Here is a 21,937-nt window from a genome sequence, read left to right on the forward strand (position 1 = left end):
GTAGAGGTAAGACGAGTCCCATTTCTACAATCCTGTTTTGGGTTCTTTTACATGAACCACATCATTATTCACTCAACTCAACCAATACCCGCTCAATGCCTGGCATCCTATTCTCTAATGTCAAGCATCATGTGCTTGCTTCTACATTACATTTTATAAAATGAAAACATGTTTATTGTAGAAAATTTGGAAAGTAAATTTAAAGTCTAGACTCTTAACACCATTGACTGCAAAAGAGGTAATATAATAAGATTTTCAGAAAATATACAACTGCTGCACACTATAAGACTTGCTTTAGTGACATGTGGTATCTCTAGTCTTTGTTTCTTTGTATTTTAAAAGTATTGTTGAAATTACACTAGGCAAACAATTTTGGAATTTGCTTTTGTGATTTTAGGTGAAATTTTTCTGTGTCCTTTTTTCTTTGTGATATCTCATTGATTTTATGCTTTTAAAGTCAAATTAATATACATATATTCATTCTAGTTTTTTATGTCTTAATTTTTAGGAAAAACTCTGCTAATGTTTCTGAAACTTTGACAAAGGATTTTAGATAAATAATCTAAAATTGAAATTGATTTCCCCGATCTATCTTGGTCTATCTTCCCAAGCACCACTTCTGTGCAACTTGTTGAAAAATATTAAATATTTTAATGTTTAAAAGTATACTAAAAATTTAAATGCTTTAGAATATTTAAAGAATATTTACTTTGTAGTTACTGGATATCAGGCATTTACTGTCTTTGTTGCTTCACTATATACTTATTATTATCATTGGCCACACTGCGCAGCATGTGGAACTTCTCCCCCAGGATCAAACCCGTGCCCCCTGAAGTGGAAGCACGGAGTGTTAATCACTGGACCACGGGGGAAGTCCACTATATACTCTTTAATCTATACTAATGTCGTTTTGATCCTCTGACATTCTTCTAACATGCTGTTTCTTTTGTCTTCCAGTAGTATTTTTTCTGTCCTTTTCCTTCATAACTGTAATATAGCATTTTACACTGTTGGTCTTCCTCCTTCCTTGAAAATCTTGCCTTTAAGTTCTTTGCTGGTTTGTTATTTAAGGAACTATATACTCAGCATGCACCATATGCAGGAATTTTTAATGAATAAGACAGTCTTTGCTCACATCGAGCACATTCTAGTGGTAGACATATTAAATAAAGGAATATTCATTAGGTGATGATGAATGAATGAAAATTGGGAGGGAGTCAAGAATAATAGAGGTTCGTGGAGCAATGGAAGGGTGTTATTTAATATAGAGTTGTCAGGGTCATCCTTTCTGTTGACAGTTGAGGAGACCTTAATAAAGTGAGGGAAGGAGTCCTTCAGGTAGCTGTTTAGGTAAAGCGCATTCCAAGCAGAGGCAATAGCAAAGGCCCTGAGGCGGGAATGTGCTCGTGTGTTTTGAAGGAATAGCAAAAAGGAAGATGGGAAGGAAAATAGGTTAGACTGATAGAAGGAATGGGGACAGATCAGACAAGGCTTTGTAGTCAAATTTAAGTACTTTGGATTTCATTCAGAAACATAAAGTTTTGTAGTTTCTCCTACTCAGCATTCGCCACTGTTTTCCTCCCACTCAGAAGTGTAGCCCTGTATTCTAATATCCCTGGTACTCTTAAAAAGAGTAGGCATTTTTGAGGACTTATCTGTACTCCATACTTGTGGGTAGGGTGCCAACTTTTTCTCTTTTTAAAAATTCTTTCATGAAGCAATACTGGCTCCTAAGCTTAAAAATAAAAGAAATTCAGTAACTTGATTAGAGTGTGTCCTGCTTCTTTCAAGGCTCATGCAGGCAACCTTCTTGCCTACTAGGACTTCTGGGATTTGCATGTCAATATGTTCCCTGTACCCCCTTTTCTTCCAGAAGATAGACATGCTCAGATCTTCTTGAGGTTTTAGAATGATTTCCTATTGCCTTTTGGCCCTTTTATACTTGAGGTATGTGGTGTGCTTCTATTATTAGCATGGCTTAATGCAGTGATTCTCAATTTAGATGGAGGTTATATTAAGTGAGAATTAGGGAGAAAGTGATAATTTATATAGTTTGAAAAATGTTCTCTACATTTATTGTTTGTAGTCCACAAACCAGCAGTTTGAGTATCACTTGTGAACTTGTTAGAAATGCAATCCTGAACCTACCCAAGACCTACTGAATCAGAATTTGCATTTTAACAAAATCCCCCCAGCTGGATCAAGTGCACACTAACCTTTGAGAAGCCCTGCTCTAGATAATTTACCTAAGCTGCTGCTTCCTGTTTTCCTTGATTAAATCCTCAGAAGCACCTGTGACTTGTTAAAGACTACTTTCATTAAAAAAATTTATATTTAAATGCTCTTCACTTGCTTTTATACTCAGATATTTATATAGCGTATTTTACTTTAAAAGTCTTGGATTGGATTTTTAAAACTTGGATTTCTTGCCCCAGTGTATAATAAGTTGATACTTTAGGAAAAAATTTTGTGTTTGCATAGAAATGTATGTGAAGTTCATTAACTCTTTTTGCATTTAAGATTTTAAATAGCTGAATTTCTGTTAAGATCTAGAATTGTTGATACTATTTTAAATTATTTTATTCTATAAATACCTGTTTTTGCTGTTTCAGATCAGTAGTAATTTCACTTCGTCTTCTTCCAAAACTGTTTGGTACTTTTCAGCAGTTTGGGAGCAGTTATGATACACATTGGATTACAATGTAAGTAAATAAAAGAAACAGAAGTATTCATGTTAAAGATTTTTTTCCCAGTCATAATTATCAAACAAGGTTTTGAGTAACTTACTAGCTTTTATTCTGCACCAGGAAAATTTGAATTTTGTGTAATTCAAATGTTTGCTTAGATTTCTGAGTGCTATCTCTGCCACTTAGCCCATGGAGATTATGTATATCCCTGTCACCAGGAAGTCTGACCTTTGTACTCATTGTAGTTTGAGAAAAATATTGTAGCAATTAATGCTTTAATTTTAGGGTAAAGATTTTTAGTGTATCTGACCATGGCAAAGGACTCCTGAAGAAGATCCACACATTAAACACTCTAGGATGCCTTTAATTTTTCCCATTACTAGGAGTTGGTTCTAGACATTACATCACGTTAGGGATAATTTTGACACCACCCTATTACTCCTTTACATAGATAGAGAACTTATGATTAATGTTAAAGAATTCTTTCAAGGATAGTACTTTGATGTGATATTGATTTAATGTTTGAGAATATTCTAGAGAAAGTTGGCTATCACAGGCACTTCATTAACCTCTAAGAATGTATTATTTGCTTTATTCAAAATAGACTTTTTGGAGAGATTTCAGAGACTTTAAATTTTAGGAAAAATTAGACCTGTTGAAGGATTTATTTGTGAGGTCAAGTAGGATGGAGTTTTATCTAATTCCTTCTCAAATCTAAGATTAGTTGGTAGGAATACTTGCTTTCAAAATGAATATGATTTTAAAAATTCTTAGAAGTCTGTACTATAGTTCTAAATAAGATGAAGTTAGTTCTTCTGAGTTATAGCCCTTGCTGGTTTTTTTTCTTTTAATAGGGGATCTGTTTAACCTGAACCTCTATTACTGTTTTTAAAAATCATCTTAGAAAGACTCTTCTTTGGTTAATATTTCAATGTGACCCTAGTGACAATTCTGTTTGTGAGTGCAAGGAAGTTCTTTGAGATACTAAACAGAGGAGTAGGGGAAAGCATTTAGCATCCTTTAAGTACAAGAGTACCATGAGTTTTATTTCATTGACTCTCTTCCCATGGTTTTTAAATGGCTGAATTACAAAATTCAAAAGTATTAAAGTGATTCACTTGTAGCTTCCCTGGGCAAGTTGGTATTGTAGTCATGTGAGGAGGTTTGAATTAAGGAGTAACAAAAGATAACATTCCTATAGAAGTGCGAAGCTGTGAATATTCAGTTATTTATCAAGTATACCTGAACTTAAGTATATTGAGTTGAAACCCTTTTAACTTGTTCCTTAAGTTAAATATAAATAAGCTCAGTTAATTCCAACATGAGACTGGTATCCTAAATCTTATCAAGTGGATCACTTAAAAGAACTGAGCTCTTGGGCTTCCCTGGTGGCGCAGTGGTTGAGAATCTGCCTGCCAATGCAGGGGACACGGGTTCGAGCCCTGGTCTGGGAAGATCCCGCATGCCGCGGAGCAGCTGGGCCCGTGAGCCACAATTGCTGAGCCTGCGCGTCTGGAGCCTGTGCTCCGCAACAGGAGATGCCGCGATAGTGAAGAGGCCCGCGCACCGCGATGAAGAGTGGTCCCCACTTGCCGCAACTAGAGAAGGCCCTCGCACAGAAACGAAGACCCAACACAACCATAAATAAATAAATAAATAAATTAAAAAAAAAAAAAAAAAAAAAAGAACTGAGCTCTTATGATTAGTTGGCATCAATAACAACAAAAACTTCCACTTGGTGTGAACCTATTATGTGCAGTAACACTCAGCATTTGGTACATACTGTCTCTTAAACTCTTACGGCCCATATTTTAAAATTGGAAATTATCTCTGATCATCTTAGTAAATCTTCAGATAACCAGCAAACAGACTGGCAAGTGATTGGCAATGCAAGAGTAACTTATTTGGAAAAGAAGGCTGTAGCAAAAACATGATGTAAATTACATTTGAAGTTTTGGAATTTCAGTACTTCTACATGTTAGTAGTTATATTGCTAATAAGTATTGTGTGAGATAGATTATGTTAGTTATGGACCCTGCCATCTCTAATTGTATTTATCACTATTTCTTTTTTTCTTCTATTGTTTCTAGTTTATTTTAATACCTGAATATTTCTTTGATTAAAATAAGTTATTTTAAAAAATAAGCAGTTATTGACAGTAAAAAAACACAAACTGATTGATTCATTTAGTTTATATTATATGTGTTCTGTATGCCAGGCACTCTGCTAAATAATGACCAAGGCACACAGTCCATCCTTAACATGGACTGTATTGTACTGTTTTTTAATATTAACTCATATTAGTCATTTATAATTAGCATTCTGCCAGACATTTTATCCCCCTCACAGAGATTGAGTATTTTGAGATTAAAACACTGTGGTGCTTTAACTTCATAAAAATTAAGGTGCACTGCTTTATATCTTTTCACAATTCAAATATAAACAGAACTTGTAAGTTTTTGATAATTGATAGATTTTTGCTTTTGAAAATTTTTTACATACAATTTTTTTTCCTGTTCTAGAATAGATTTATTCTCTTACCCTGTGCCTCTAAAACTATTTCTTCTTTCAATTGGTCCAGGTGGGCAGAAAAAGAACTGAACATGATGAAGCTTTTCTTTGATAATTTGGTATACTATATTCAAGCTGTAAGAGAAGGAAGACAGAAACATGCACTGTAAGTATACCTTAACTACGTAAGTTACGTGTAAGTGTTGATTGTCTTTCCTGTGAAAGATAATTTTCCAGTGTTCCTACTCCTACTCCTTTTCTTTCATATGATAAATAAATGTAATGAAAATTTTAGTTACGAAATTTTTAAGAGAAAGTTTCTTTTTTAAGTTGAATTATATAAGGTTATTTCTATAATTCTTAACCTTAGGAAAATGTAGGTTATATAACTTTGGGGGTTGATTAATCTTCACTATTGAGTTCTGTTCATAAGTCACTGTTTTCAGGAATCAAAAGTAAATATTTTTTTCAGAAATCACCAGTATCCTTGTATTAATGTATTAGGGCATTGATTCTAAAACTTATAAATATTTACTTCTGAACAAGTATGTTTATCATAGAGTTAATTTAAAACATTTTCCTTTATTATTATAATTGAATACTAGTATTAGAAAGTTTAGGACGTGTGAAAACGTTAAGAATTGTGATGTTATAGCTGGTTAATATTTCATCATTAAAATATCTGGATATATTGAAGTGAGTTTGGATAAGAATTGGTAGAAGTTGGGTGTTAGTGGTATAGCTATGTTTAAAGCTTCTTATAGGGAGATGCCTGCCTAGAAGGAAGCAGGAGAATTCAGAAAGTTTTTGCTTGTGAGTCAGTTGGTGGAAACTGATGGTCAAGTCTAGGAAACCAGCTAAGTGTCAGTATCAGCACGTCAGTAAATAAGAGAAGTAGGCACAGTATTTATTGAGAAAATATCCGCATAGAAAACTTTCATGTAGATCAGAATTGATCAGATTGTAGAAGTGTTCAGAAAAGCCATAGGCCTTTAAAGCATACTTATTCACCTCCAAAAATGAAATCACATTTTCCCCCCACAAATCAGTTCTTTCTCCAGATTACTCTACCCTTCAGTGTACCACCCTCCTCCTAGTCACCTAAAACTTGGAGACTTGGGGCCTTTTTGTATACTTTTATTTCCAAACATGAATAATGATGTTAGTGGTGATAAAAATAGCCAGTATTTGTTGATGCTTACTATATGCCAGATACCTTTTAAGTATTATTAACTTCAAGACACACAACTTATTTGAAGTAGGAATTCTCATTTTAAAAATGAGAATGGGACTTCCCTGGTGGCGCAGTGGTTGAGAATCTGCCTGCCAGTGCAGGGGACATGGGTTCGAGCCCTGGTCTGGGAAGATCCCACATGCCGCGGAGCACCTAGGCCCGTGAGCCACAACTACTGAGCCTGCGCGTCTGGAGCCTGTGCTCTGCAACAAGAGAGGCCACGATAGTGAGAGGCCCGCGCACTGCGATGAAGAGTTGCCCCCGCTTGCCGCAACCAGAGAAAGCCCTCGCACAGAAACGACCCAACACAGACAAAAAAAAAAAAAGAGAATGTATAAGCTATGAGGTGATAAATAATTTGCCCAAGGTCACAGTTATAAATTTTTATAAATTTATAGATTTTGTAAGTAGTGGAGCTAGAATTTCTTTTTTTTTTTTTTTTTTTTTTTAACTTTGGGTTTATTTATTTATTTATTTATGGCGCGTTGGGTCTTCGTTTCTGTGCGAGGGCTTTCTCTAGTTGCGGCAAGCGGGGGCCACTCTTCATCGCGGTGCGCGGGCCTCTCACTATCGCGGCCTCTCTTGTTGCGGAGCACAGGCTCCAGACGCGCAGGCTCAGTAATTGTGGCTCACGGGCCTAGTTGCTCCGCGGCACGTGGGATCTTCCCAGACCAGGGCTCGAACCCGTGTGCCCTGCATTGGCAGGCAGATTCTCAACCACTGTGCCACCAGGGAAGCCCTGGAGCTAGAATTTCTATAATTCATTTTATAAACACACATTTTATTAATAGTCAAGCAGTCTGTTTTCTGTAATTCATATTCTTGAGTGCCACATTATACTGTCATTAATCTCTGGTTATCTTAATGCTAAAATATATCCCATGTTTTTTTTTCACAAGTTGGCATTCCCACAAACACTGTTCCAGTTCTTTAACCAACATTTGGATCAGTTTCCTTCCCTCAGCCTCCCCCATGCTTGTTAATTCCTTATCCTTATTAAATGAGGAAGGCATTAATGATATTGGTAGAAAGCACATGGGCTTGAGATTCATACAGACCTGCGTTTAGATTATGAATCTATTGTTTTGACCTTATTTCAGTTACTTACCGCTCTAATAAATCCCCATTATTTACCTCATGAGTTTTTTCCTGTTTGTTTTAATTTTTTTAATTAATTAATTAATTAATTTTTGGCTGCATTGGGTCTTCATTGTTGTGCGTGGGCTTTCTCTACTTGCAGCGAGCGGGGGCTACTCTTCCTTGCGGTGTGCAGTCTTCTCATTGCGGTGGCTTCTCTCGTTGTGGAGCATGGGCTCTAGGTGCATGGGCCTCAGTAGTTTTGGCACGTGAGCTCAGTAGTTGTGGCTCATGGGCTCCAGAGTGCAGACTCAGTAGTTCTGGCGCTGGGCTTAATTGCTCCGGGGCATGTGGGATCTTCCCCGACCAGGGCTCGAACCCGTGTCCCCTGCATTGGCAGGCGGATTCTTAACCACTGAGCCACCAGGGAAGCCCCCCTCGTGAGTTTTTTTTAAGAATTAAATGCAATAATTTAGTAAGCTGTATCTGGCACATAGTAGGTTATGTATAAATTGTAGTTACTTGGCTAAAACAAACTATGGTATAAAATAAACAAGAAACTTGCCTCCTACCCCCATTTAGATTGTCTACTGCATAAAAAATAAATTCTGCTTTCTTCAGTCTAGTATTCTGGGCCCTCAAAAATCTAAACTCAACTAACCTTTCCTGTTTTATTGTTCAGTGATTTTTTTTAGACATTCTATTCTTCAAGCCTGTCAAATTATTTCTGGGATGTTTCCTTAAATTTACTCTGTTCCACAGCTTGGCTTACAAAGTTACCTCTATACAAGATGCATTCTCTTTAAATCCTTTGAAAATTCTAAGTGTTCTTCAGAGTCTGTTCTCCTTTAATTATTCTTCTTCAAGCAGTGGTGAGGATTAAAGCCTTCTGATTCTGTATCTCCATACATTCTCTATAAAAGCCTTAAGATCAACAAGGAACAGGAATAAAACCACACTGACCAGCATTATTAGGAGGCAGAATTCAAATTACATGTCAACAGAGAAATAAACACTGAAGTTGCAAAAGAGCACCCACCAGAGCCACAGCCTGTGGGCTTGAAGAGCAGGGATGGGAGCTTAAGAGAGGAGCATGGAAGACATAGATGAGTCATGCTCAAAAAGAGAAAGTCCAACATTCAGTGCCAAAAAATGTACACAGATCTGAGACTTGGTTGTTGACAGCATCGACAACAGGGAAGTTGCTCACTTTGTTAGTGGAGGCAGAGAGGCAGAGCCTCACAGAAGCATTCCTTCTTTTTTTTTAATTTAAAGAAGCATTGTTTCTGTGGTGAAAAAATTGTGGTGCTCTTTGGAGATGAGTTTTATACTTTTCTAGGGTACACCAGAGTATCCTTCCAGTCCTCCAGTCTGCCTTGTTTCCTGACATTTTAGGAGAATAAAATCTTAGAACAGAGAGCTGTCCAGACTATTTTGTTATAATTCCCTTGATTATTCAGGCTAAAAACAGAGTTGTACATTTGCTGCTCTTTGTTAAAGCATACTGATTTCATGAGTTTGTGGCACATTACTTTGAATTTGTTCAGTGGCGATTATAGTAGACAAGTTCTAAGATTTTCACGTAGGACAAAAAGATTCTTGTGGCGTTAAAGATAACATTTCATTTCATAAATGGACATGTTACATATTTCTTGAATCCAGTTGCCTCTAGAGAAAATCCTGTGTTAACACTGAGACTATCAAGTGAATGATTTTTTTTAAGGTGTCAGTTTGTCACTAAAGTTTCATGCCCGTGGGGAGATTATTTTTGTCCTATATTTTCTGTAATGTCAGGAGCCATGGACAAAGCCCACGAGAGTTTATCAGTATTGATAACACTTCTGATTTGCATCCCAAGAAATTTCCTGGTTCATGATTTCAGCAACCAATGGGATCCTGGCAGAGCAGGCAGAGTCCTTTGAAGTGTGGAGCCAATGGCACTACTCTGGAAGCCGAAGAAGGGAGGATAAAGGGACTGGATCCATGCCTTCTAGGGTTATAGGTCCCTTACTCTGAGATGCAAGTATAGGGGAAGGAAGTATTCAGGAAATAAAGGCACTTTGTAAAGGACAAGAAGACATCATTCCCCTTTTATGTCTGTGACCAACGTTCCTGATACTCAGGGCATATGATGTATGATAGATCTCATGTTTGAACCTGTACTCCAAGGTCTCTGCTACAAAAATCTCTGTCCTTTTAGTAAAAGGATGAAAACTATTAAGAGCAGGCCTTGAATTTTATCTGAATAGTGTTCTAGGCTGTGAGTTCCACCCCCACTCCCCACCCCCAGTTCCCAGCCACCTTGCCGTAAGTACTTTCATCTTCATGAAGGGCACTGCAACAGTGACAAAGCAAAAGTTCATCTTTTCTTTTCCAATGTTAACATGAGACAGTAAAGAGAAGCAAAGATATATCCAGCAAACTCAACCTTTAGGAAACCTTAACTTGAAACTTCAATGACGAATCTAGTGTAATTTTTGAAACCAGCTAACTTTAGGAAGCTTTTAGAATTTTGCACTTACTTAAAGATGTTAAGAAATTGATTTAAGAGGCTCTTTGACTCTCTGCAAAATGGGATATAGATCATGGCCCAGACTGGCTGCTGCCTTTTGTTGGCAAGGTAATTTGGGCAGCTCCTCCACAGCCAGCCTTTTGATTTGTAACAGAGAGATAAGAACTCATGATTGATTTAGTCTCATTGGGTACTCAGGTGCTTGTGGGAACTAGAATATTGTGATACCACAGTCACAGTTCAATATGCAGTTCATGGAGTTGCTAAAGGAATCCTAAAATGCAAACCTGATCATTACTACCTTTCTTTCCCCAGCTCCCTTCAGTGACTTCCTTATGTGTCCAGAACAGTATCAAACTCTTCTGACATTCATGCTGGCGGTGATTTGGCCCCTGCTTACCTCTTTAGACCCATCTCCTACCCTTCCACCACAGACCCAACACTTGCTTCTTAAAATGCTGTTCCTTTGCAAATGCCTACTAACTGAATTCCCAGGGAACCATGTGAAATCACCTACTTAACAAGCTTTCAAAGCAACTCTTAAATTATCCATTGAATTTTGTACACATGAATTACAATTACTTAGATTTGAAATAACATTCAAAAATGCTCATTTTGTATCCACTGTTTTCTTTATGAATTAGATTTATGGAAATGATATTTTATTAACATTTTTTGTTAAAGGAATATAGTATTATCCCTGGAGGGACAATGATAATGAAACATGCAATTTCTAGATGGAAATGTTTTTTATTAGCTATTCTAATTTATGTACATATTGCATAATTTTAAAATGACATTTCTTTTGTTCCACTGTTGAGTTCTTATCTACTTATCTAATTTGAAAGTATGTGTTCTAATAGTTTGCAGATTTTTATAATATTAAATAACAAATCTCACATGTAACATTTGGCTTTGTGGCCATTTTTTTTGTGTATAACCAAAGATATAATTAAAATATTTAATAATTATGAATGTTATTAAATGGAATTTTACTTATTTCGTATAATTTAAGATTAGGACCATTAAATCTTTAAAAAATAATTAAGAAATAGAATCTCTCAGTTAATTATTTTAATGACTTTTTAAATACAGGTACAGCCATAGTGCCGAAGTTCAAGTGCGGCTTCAGTTCTTAACTTGCGTGTTTTCAACTCTGGGATCTCCTGATCATTTCAGTAAGTTTTTAAATCAGTATTTTAATCAGTTTTTAGATCTTCCTTGGCTCTTGAAAGAGTCCAGTTAAATGTACTCACGCCTTTAGATTTCTGTGGTGATCAAATTATTCTCAGTACTGAATGTCCTCTCAGTATGTGTGGCAATGGGAACTCGCCACTGACACATTGTTGTTTCAGGCTCTGAAAGTGCCAGTTTCTTAATGAATAAATGACTCATTTCAGGAACAAAATATTTGGGATAGGAGAACATATCATGTTAGAGTGACTGTATTTTTTATTACCTTTGGTTATAGAATATTCCTTTCACTCCGGTTGGAAACAGCCACTGTCTGCATATTATTATCAGGGCTGATCTTATCCAAAATTGGTTGGCTTCATAGGTGATAGAGACTTAGAGACCCTAGTTTTATTTAGATGAATCTCAAACTCAATTTCATTAACAGTTAATCTTAAAAAAAAAAAAAAACCAGAGAGATTGGTTTGGTATATTCAGAGTGTGAACCATATCCAAATCCACATGCTAGATATTCTCACAAGAAAGGAGGAAGCTTGATTTCTTTTGGCCAGAGCTCCTTTCCTCCTGCTAGACTGACTGTGTTTTCTTTCACGCTCCACACACTTCTTTTTCTGTGTGTCCCTGTCAACAAACCTCATTTGTTAGAAGGGCATTCTTTCTTTAGCTGTGGTTAATATAATCAAACTGGTGAGTGTTTTGCTAGCCTGAGAGATGTCTTCATGACTCTTAAGCCCATATATGCTTGAGATATGCCATGCATTTATTTTACAGTTTAAGTCTATAATTTCTTCTTTAAGTCAAGCTGTTTGTAATAAATGTCGCTAACATTGTGATATCAATAGATATCAAAATGAAGACACCTGTTTTTGATAGGAAACTTTTGTTTCATATTACTAGGTCATTTATTACACCCATTATGACTCATAATATACAAGAAACAAATAATATAAAATATTTTAAAAAATCTTATACATGGAGTAGTCAAGCCAAAACAAATATTGTCAGCATAAATAATTTCACATGACCATTAAGTTTCATGTTTGTTGAGTATAAATTTTTATTGGAAAATGTTAATCACTCTTTTCAGTATTTGAGTAATGAATTACTTATTTTGCTGCTCCCATTCCAGTGAACACAGTATGTATTCATACACAGTATGTATGGGCTTTCAATAGCTACTGTACATATAGAATCATACTGAAAACTTCACTTATCACGCATCATAATTGTACTTCTCTAACTGGCACAGTTCCTTTCAGGTATAATATGGTTACTCCAAAGTTATATTTGATAAGTTAATACAGGTTTTTAATATACCAATAACTGTATTCCTTTAAAAACTTAAAACAATAATGGCAGCTTATACATTGCCTATTGAATGTGAATTGGTGATATAGCCATTTATGAATACACTTCGGTTTTGTTTATTATAATTAACCTGGATGCCTTTTTTTAAGATTCTTACCTATTTTTATCTATCTTCACTTATCTCTTCTTTAATTACTTAATGTGTTTAAGTTATAATATACACTAAAGGTTATTTCTAGTTTTTTTATGTTGGCTCCCAGGGGCAGAAATTCTTCTTAGAACAAGTAGTCCATACATTAACTGTTTTTGTGAGAAACTGATTGGATACATTTTTCTGATTAAACTCTTTAGACTGATATTGCTACTAGGTAAATATTGGGTTGGCCCAAAGTTCTGTTCAGGTTTTTCCATAACATCTTATGGAATACTTTCTGAGGTGCTTTTCATATTCTGAATCTCATCTACTTTTTGCGGGGGGTGGTGGTTCTTACGATTCTATCTTCTATTCAAATGCCTTCTGATTCTGGGGAATAAGCCTAGGCTCTAGAATCCCTTATGATATACTTTAGAAATCCCCTGTTACGCTTTTATTCTACCCTTTTGGATTGTCTAACTTATCCATATTCAGACTTGTGATTGCCCTAATGCCTTCTCTTTGATTCTGAATAGTTCTTCTGATTCCTTCTGCCACACTTTGGAATTATCTAATACTTGGGTCAAAGTACTATACAGATTTTGTCTCATTACATTGGCTTCTCAGCTAATTGTATCCCCTGATGTGTTGCTGTTCTGTTTTAGGCAGTCAGTTCCCTTTTGTTTTATTAATCATAAGGATCCCTTTTTTCATAGTTTTCAGAAATAATGTTTATTGGCATTTATTGTTTATCTCCTATGTGCATAGAATGAGCTTTGAACATGACATGGTATCCACTCTATTCTTAACCCTTAAACCTTAGAACTAACTGGACTTTGGGAATTACTTCCCTTTAATCATGTTTGCTGTAATACAATGATATGTTCATATTTTAGGGAAAATGATTTTCCAGAACAAATGACTCTTCTAGGATACTTACATAAGTCATGTGTTTTTAGATGATTTATATATGGAGTATATTTAACTACATTTGAAAGCATAAATTATATGAAATCTCTTATGAAATAATTTTTGTAGAATGCTATGAAATATCGCCTTTATATTTCTATATATATTGGTGCTTCTAGTATATTTAATTAGGATGAAAATGTTGTATGTACCAGGATTTAAAATTTGTAATTTTTATCTAGGGTTAAGTTTGGAGCAAGTTGATATTTTATGGCATTGTTTAGTAGAAGATTCTGAGTGTTATGATGACGCACTCCATTGGTTTTTAAATCAAGTTCGAAGTAAAGATCAACATGCTATGGGAATGGAAACCTACAAACATCTTTTCCTGGAGAAGGTAATTTTATTTCTTGACTGTTTGTATTGTTTTTCTATATTTCCTTTTTCTTTCTTGAAATGTAAACTGTAATGTTCATTTTTTCCTGTTTGAAATACTTTTTAAAAAACTAGACAAATATACTGCTTTTCAACAGTCCTTATATAATTTTTGCCACTTAGATTTTGCTTTAATTTTGTCCTCTACAGTGTTTATATCTAAATGAATACTTAGTTTATATTTACAAAAATGTTATGTTCCTTAGCTAAAGTACTTAAACTGACAGTAATTAGAGTAACTCTTGGTAAACACTAATAAGAAATGTGGGGGCTTTTGGTGTGTATTTTAAAAAATCATGAGTAACATTGTAGTTCAATTTTTCAAGGGTGGTGCCCACCCCACTAGTGTGAGAGCAGTATTCTGAAGGTCTTTCCTTAAATGGTATGGTTTTAGCCAGTCTTCCCACAGATATAAGCCAATGTTCAGATTTGTAGATTTCTGGGAAGGCGTTTTTAGGAAGTGCTGTCATGATACTAAAGATACTCGTCTATCCAATTTTTGTTTTTATTTATCAGGTGCCACAGTTGGTTCAGGTGATAATTTTCCATTTGAATTTTAAAACATTTATGATAATAAAGCAATAGACTTTATTATTCCTATGCTAATATTTGAGATTATAAAGGCTCTCTGGTAAGTCTCTGACAGAATTGAGTACATATGAATGAGTTTTGGTAATGTAAACTAAATCACTTAATAGATCTAAGACAAAGCTACAAAAAGACCTTCAGTTATCTTAATTTCAAGCTCTAACTTATACACAAACTGTACATGTGGCTATACATCTTATAACTGTGTGTAGTGTAGGCATACAATAAATAATAAAATTTAAAAATTTCCTTTGGTCGATGTACATCTCAAAAATTGAAACACGTATCAGACAGGTTTCACTTATGTCATGAATAAAATTTTCATTAAATTATTATCTATTTCTAAATTATCACTAAAAATCTCAGTTGATACTTTTTTTCTGCAATGTTTTTTAGTAAAACTAGGTTTATTAACTTAAATCTGTTATGTTAAATCCAGTAAAATGAAATCTGCTAACTTAATTATCATACTAAACTTCCTGAAAAACTTTTTTTTTTTTTAAGATGCCCCAGCTAAAACCTGAAACGATTAGCATGACTGGCTTAAACCTATTTCAGCATCTCTGTAACTTGGCTCGATTGGCTACCAGTGCCTATGATGGTGGTTCAAACTCTGAGGTATGGATTTAGGTTTGTCATTTTATTAGGTCAGCTTGTAGACATTTTTTTTTTTGTTCCTCAAATTAGATCATTGAATTATATAGTCTACCAAGCACTGAATTTACTTACTATGCAGACTTTTATTCTAAGGTTTTAAAAAGTTTTATCTTTTGGTTTTAAAAAGTTTTATAAAGCAAAGTTGATAATTTTGCATTACTAAAGATAACCTTGGTTGTACATAATGAAAACTTGGGATACAAACTTCAAGCTATGAAATAAGTAAGTCACGAAGATGTAATGTACACATAGGGAATATAATCAATAATACTGTAACAACTTTGTATGGCGCTGGATGGTAATTGATCTTATTATTGCAGTGATCATTTCATAATGTATAAAAATATTGAATCACTATGCTGTACACCTGAAACTAATGTAATATTGTATGTTAACTATAACTCAGTTAACATGACTTATTATACATTCCTTGATTAGTAAAGAATTTTGCTAAGTAGAAGGTTGATTTGTCTAAAATCTGTTTTTCATGCCATTTGTTGTGGCCAAGCTTTTCGTTGCTCTTGGGCAACTCCAGAGTTCCTATTGGTAACTTCTATTCTGGAATGGAGTCCACCTAAATCATTTCTGACCATGAGACTTGATGATGAGTTCATTAACTGAAGACTGTCACAAATTGCTAGTCTTATCTCTGGTTCTGAGTTCCATTTGCCTAGTTGGGTGAATGCATTATTCCTAAACTCACCTAACACAGATTGTTATTTGAAAGTCTTCCTTATTGGACATTTGTTTATTAATGATAGCTTTGATTTATGCAGTATCCACTAACATTTTTCATTAATTTTCTTTAGAGGTTGTTTATAATAGAAAACTGATGTTAATCTATGTGGTAAAAAATAATTTTAATTGTATTTAGAATGCTTTCATAGTATCTTCCTACCTTCTTTCCTGGTTTGAATAGTGTTCTGTTCTGTTTGTTTGTTTTTGTTTTTAATTTTTTGGTCCTAACTCTTACTTTGATAGCACTATGGTAGGTTTCAATTTGGTAATTTCAGATAACCAGACAGATCTGATTTACCCAAGTAGTCATACTCTAATTTTGAGATAATACTGCTTTTTAAGTAGATGATATGAACACTAAAGGTGTTCTGTCCCCTATCAGAAGGTTATCTTTCTTCACCCTGCTCAACTTTTGAGAACTTTCACTCTCCACTTTTTCTGTAATTTTCAGTGAAAACTTTTTTTCATCTCATGGTTAATGTCATAAATTTAAATGTCAGCTTCGGTTAGCGAATCTTTTTAATTTTCTGTGAATACCTGAAAGCAGTGACTTTTTCAGAATAAGTTGGATGAAAGCATTAACATGTTATGCTAATAATTATGTGTTGTTATTACTTTGTAGCATGTTTTGAGGACTTGAGTTTTTCCCACTATGTAGTCACAACTTTTGAGTTAAACATTATACACATACATAGTTAGATGATTTATAACTAAGTATTTTTACAAGTACAGGTATGTTTCAGTGACTGAAGAAATTTCCAAGGCTTTTATCCTTATTATTATTAAATATTAGTTAATAACACTAAGTAATTAGGAATTGCCTTTTAAATATTTTATAGGATATTAAAACTTTGATATTGAATGCCTTTTAAATTTGTAACTGCTCTTCTAATAATTTACATTGTTTGACAAATAATAACATTTATAGATGTCATATTTTTCTTTCTTAGCTTTGTGGTATGGACCAATTTTGGGGCATTGCTTTAAGAGCACAGTCTGGGGATGTCAGTCGAGCAGCTATCCAGTATATTAACTCCTATTATATTAATGGTGAGTGATTTGAAATATTGTCTGATAGGTAATTTTTTATGTAAGTATTTTTTGTTTAGCTATAATTTGTTTTCTTTAATATAGCTAAACAAGAATATAGGATTGATATACATATCTAAACATCTGATTTTCAGGTAAAACAGGTTTGGAGAAGGAGCAAGAATTTATTAGTAAGTGTATGGAGAGTCTTATGATAGCTTCTAGCAGTCTTGAACAGGAATCACACTCAAGTCTCACTGTTATAGAAAGAGGACTCCTTATGCTGAAGACACATCTGGAAGCATTTAGGAGAAGGTAATTTTTTAATACCACATTATTAGAATGAATTTTAGGCTTTTTTTTTTATGCTGATATGTCCAAAATATTCTTAAAATTAAACTAAAGGTTTTCTTGGGGGCAGTTAGAAAGCATAACTTACCAAAAGTGAAAGGTTAGTAATGGAAGTAATTTTTATTCATGATATGTACCATTTTGTTGTGGAATAGGCAATATAGGTTCCTGGTAAATACTGCAGAGCTTTAAAAATCATAAGACTGAGAAGATATGCATGAATAAGAATCTCTAGACAGAATTCCATCTCTGAGAAAGCATTACTATGATTGAAATGGCAGAATACCACTACCAAAAAAAGTTTCACTAAAACCCTCACCAAGAACATCAAATAATCTCTCATAGTTGAATCAAGTTGAGTCATTTGTTTCATTTGCTGTTTTTTTTTCTTCCTGGACTAGGAGACAGTATTTTAATTTTGAATTTCCATTTACCATGGAAACATGATCAAAAAATTCTGTGTTAATGAATATCTGTATAATTAATTTAGACATACCCTGTGTAATACAGAAATAAAGCAAATTAACATTTATGAATATATCGACTGAATTGAAAGGTGAGTAGATAGTTTTAATTAAGAAATTCTGTTTGTTAAAAATCATGAGTAAATGTAAAAGTACAAAGAACTGTTGAAAAAAATTGTTAAAATTAATAACTTCTTTCAACTTTAGAGCTCAGTTTGATAATGAAAAACTTATACAATTTGTATATATTGACCTTTTGTTTAAAATATCAGAGAATACTGAATAAAGATTTTCTACACATTCCTTATAAATAACATGGCTCCATGCTTTAAAACATTTAGGCATCGCAAAATTCTTTATTTTGATTATGATTGTAATTTGTGGAAATTCTGCTTAATTCCTTGTGTTTTTAAAGAATGTGTAAGGGAACGCTAGAGTTTTTCGCACAGAAACTTCACACTGCCTCATAATTTTGACCACTTAAAAAATAAAAATAAAAAAGCAAATGTGGTGATATGTCTTACTCAAATTAATAAAATATTAATACATACTCATAAAATTCAGATATTACACTAAGATAATACTAAAGAAAATGAAAGTCTCTATCTTTTCCTATCAGAGATATTTACTCTTAATGATACGATAGGTATTCTTCTAAAATTTTCTCTATGCTGCAGGGCCTACAAACAAACCAAAAAGGTCCTTTTGGTTCAAGCCCCTAGTCCTCATACAGTGTTACCAATGGTTTTAAAATAAGCACTTATTTTAAAAGTCTTTAAAAACAAATTGTTTCCTAAGATTCAATGGTGCGTTTTATAAGTTTAATGAATTTCAGTTCAAAAATTCCTTCTCAGATGTACAAACTTTTTTCTAACTCAAAAAAATTGATTATAGTATCCTTGATAGAAGTCTTTGTATTTGTTTATATTTTACTCTAAAAGTTAATGTTGGTGTTAAATAATTTATATAAATACTATTTTGTGGATGGCAAGTAAAGAAACTAGGAAACAGAATTGAATATTCAAAAGCTAAGAGCTAGTTTTAAAAATTATCTAGGAATTTTCATGCAAATCCTTGTGTAGTATCATTGTACAGTTTCAGGTGCTTAATGTGCTTAGTGCTACTCATAATTCAAAATTGCCTTAACATTTATAAAATGAAAATATAAAGTAATTATTGTGTTTATGTATTCCTTATATTAAAAAAGTAAATAAAAATGTCTTTTTAAAAGGGTTGCTACTCCTAATTTAAAATTGCCTAACATTTATAAAATGAAAATATAAAGTAATTGTTGTGTTTATGTATTCCTAATATTAAAAGAGTAAATAAAAATGTCTCTTTAAAAGGGTATTCTTTAAAAGAAAAAAAAAAAGAGGTATTCTTTTTAAAAAGAGTTAAGGTTATAGTCTTAAACAGTGGTCTCAACCAGAAACGATTTTGTTTTCCAGGGTACATTAGAGAATGCCTAAAGACATTTTTGATTATCACAGCTTAAGGGAGAAGGTGGTGCTGTTGGCATATAGTAGGTAGAGGACACTGCCAAACATCCTGCATTGCACCAGATAGACCCCTCATAACAAAAAATAATCAGGCCCCAAAAGATTACTGTTTTGCTCGTAGAAGCTGGACATTGGATCACTTCTAGGAAATCAAGTACATTTATTCCCTTACTTGCCCTCCTTCTATTCTAGAATTGCTGATTAGTTTTAGACATTGATAATTTTTTCTTAACTAAATTCAGGTACCCTGGATCCTGTCTTCAACAACTGAAAATAAGTTAGAAAATTAATATTTAGTGAGTGTCATGCTAGATGCCTGTTTCCTTTGAAATATTAATCTTTATAACTCATTTTATGATTTTAGCAGTCATGGAATCGGCTCTCAAGTTGTTAGGCTGGTTAACATATATTTACTACAATACAGTTCTGTCTTTGAAAAATATTTCCTAATACCTTTTTTCCTCTTTTGAAAATAGGAATGACAGCTTGCCATTTACTTACCAGATTAGTTTGTTTCTTTAAATTCCTCCTGCCTCTGCTACTCCCCTGCGTCCCCCCCCCAACCTTTAAAAAAAAAAAAGTGTTCCTAATGGGTCTTTTTTTTTTTTTCAGTAATTTTTGTTAGAAACTAATTTTTAAGGAGCTCTTAGCTATATTTACACATTTAAGTTTGATTCAATATGATGAATCCAAACTTAAACTTAATGTTGTAGAGTAAATTGGAATGTACTGGACCCTTTTGTGGGTGCTTTCATTTTGTAAAGTAGTAAAAACTTCTGTAACATTAAAATGGTTTATAATGATATCCTTCCTGTGTGTGGTTTTTGTGTGTTTTAGGTTTGCATATCATCTCAGACAGTGGCAAATTGAAGGCACGGGTATTAGTAGTCATTTGAAAGCACTGAGTGACAAACAGTCCCTGCCGTTAAGGGTTGTATGCCAGCCAGCTGGACTCCCTGACAAGGTAGTTATATAGTTCTAGTTTCCAAATTGATAACATTTCCCAGTTCAAATATATGTTCTTTTTGTATTTTTAAATTGGTTGCATCTCATATTTCAGATGACTATTGAAATGTATCCTAGTGACCAGGTAGCAGATCTTAGGGCTGAAGTAACTCATTGGTATGAAAATTTACAGAAAGAACAAATAAATCAACAAGCTCAGCTTCAGGAGTTTGGTCAAAGCAGCCGAAAGGGAGAATTTCCTGGTAAGTCCATCAGTTCAAATTTTCATATTTTCTAGGTTCTATTATATATCGACTTCACACCTTTACTTCTTTGAAGACTACCAACCATGTTCATGACTCTCCCCGCGCCCCTTCCCCCCCCCCCCCACCGCCCCCCCGCCATGCCCTCCCATACCCTTGGTATGGTGCCATTGATTCTTAGACAAGAGTTAAGTTTTTTTAAAGATGTTATTTGCAAACACTTGTCCTCATTTTTCTCAAAAAAATTTCTACTTTTGGAGGTTATTTGATAAGCAGTGTGGGAACTAATAAGTTTAAGTGTCCATACACTACCTAGTACCCAATTTTACCCAATGAATTTTTTTTTCTATTTTGATATATTTTGTTGTTGTTTTGAAGCATATGAAAACAATACATCATTAAGTTCCATCTGTGCATCTCCCCTTACCTCCAAAAAAGTATCATATTAAGAAATTTTTCATGTGGGCCTGATAGGTATATTTGATTCTTCCTTTACTGTTAAACCAGTGGTGCATCTGTAGTGTCTTTCCATAGCACATAAAATAGGAGCTAAACAGAGGAACAACCAGGAAAGCTGTTGATTACAGTTTAAAGGTCTGACATTGTAACAGGCTAACTATACATTTAGGGAAAAAAGTCTTAAAGTTTTAAAAGCTTCTTTTTAGGACTTTTAACCTGCTTCTGTGCAGAGTGATAATTCTTTGGCATGTTTTAGTAAGGAGCCAACAATATTGCTACACCGTGCTTAAGATGAAAGTATATGTATGTGTCTTCTAAAGTATATCAGATCCTTTTTTTAAATTAATTAATTAATTAATTTATTTTTGGCTGTGTTGGGTTTTCATTGCTGTTATTGGGCTTTTCTTTAGTTGCGGCGAGCGGGGTCTTCTCTTCGTTGTGGTGCGCGGGCTTCTCACTGCAGTGGCTTCTCTTGTTGCAGAGCACGGGCTCTAGGTGTGCAGGCTTCAATAGTTGTGGCTCGCGGGCTCTAGAGCGCAGGCTCAGTAGTTGTGGCGCACAGGCTTAGTTGCTCCACGACATGTGGGATCTTCCCAGACCAGGGCTTGAACCCGTGTCCCCTGCATTGGCAGGCAGATTCTTAACCACTGCACCACCAGGGAAGTCCCAGTATATCAGATCTTAAATTTTGTTCTTGAATAATTAATAAGTAGTCTTGGTTAGAGGAATAGAGGTTGAAAAGTCTCCCTCCTACCCCTATCCCTGAGTCTCCCATTTCCCTTTCCTGAGGCAAATGTTCTTAGGTATTTTTCAAGAGATAATAAGATTATAATATAAGAATATTTGTATATATACAGTTGACCCTTGAATAATGTGGGGGTTAGGGACACCAACCCTCCACACAGTCAGAAGTTCATGTATAACTTGTAGTTGGCCCTTCATAC

At 34.3% G+C, this 21,937-nt stretch overlaps 1 protein-coding gene across 7 annotated transcripts in view; it reads left to right on the forward strand.

Annotated features, from left to right (window-relative positions):
• USP34 (ubiquitin specific peptidase 34) overlaps positions 1-21,937 on the forward strand; it is a 236,854-nt gene that overhangs the window by 118,900 nt on the left and 96,017 nt on the right. For 6 of the 7 annotated variants that reach the window (XM_036873004.1, XM_036872997.1, XM_036873001.1 and 3 more), the window contains 9 exons: positions 2,613-2,702; positions 5,269-5,364; positions 11,117-11,199; positions 13,808-13,962; positions 15,093-15,206; positions 16,934-17,033; positions 17,168-17,327; positions 20,164-20,290; positions 20,387-20,534. In XM_036873004.1, coding sequence (XP_036728899.1) covers positions 2,613-2,702; positions 5,269-5,364; positions 11,117-11,199; positions 13,808-13,962; positions 15,093-15,206; positions 16,934-17,033; positions 17,168-17,327; positions 20,164-20,290; positions 20,387-20,534 — 1,073 coding nt within the window. The remainder of the gene's footprint in view (positions 1-2,612; positions 2,703-5,268; positions 5,365-11,116; positions 11,200-13,807; positions 13,963-15,092; positions 15,207-16,933; positions 17,034-17,167; positions 17,328-20,163; positions 20,291-20,386; positions 20,535-21,937) is intronic. The other variant, XM_036873000.1, reaches the window with a different exon arrangement.

The sequence above is a fragment of the Balaenoptera musculus genome, chromosome 13 (genome assembly GCF_009873245.2).
Source record: "Balaenoptera musculus isolate JJ_BM4_2016_0621 chromosome 13, mBalMus1.pri.v3, whole genome shotgun sequence".
Taxonomy (NCBI): Eukaryota; Metazoa; Chordata; class Mammalia; order Artiodactyla; family Balaenopteridae; genus Balaenoptera; species Balaenoptera musculus.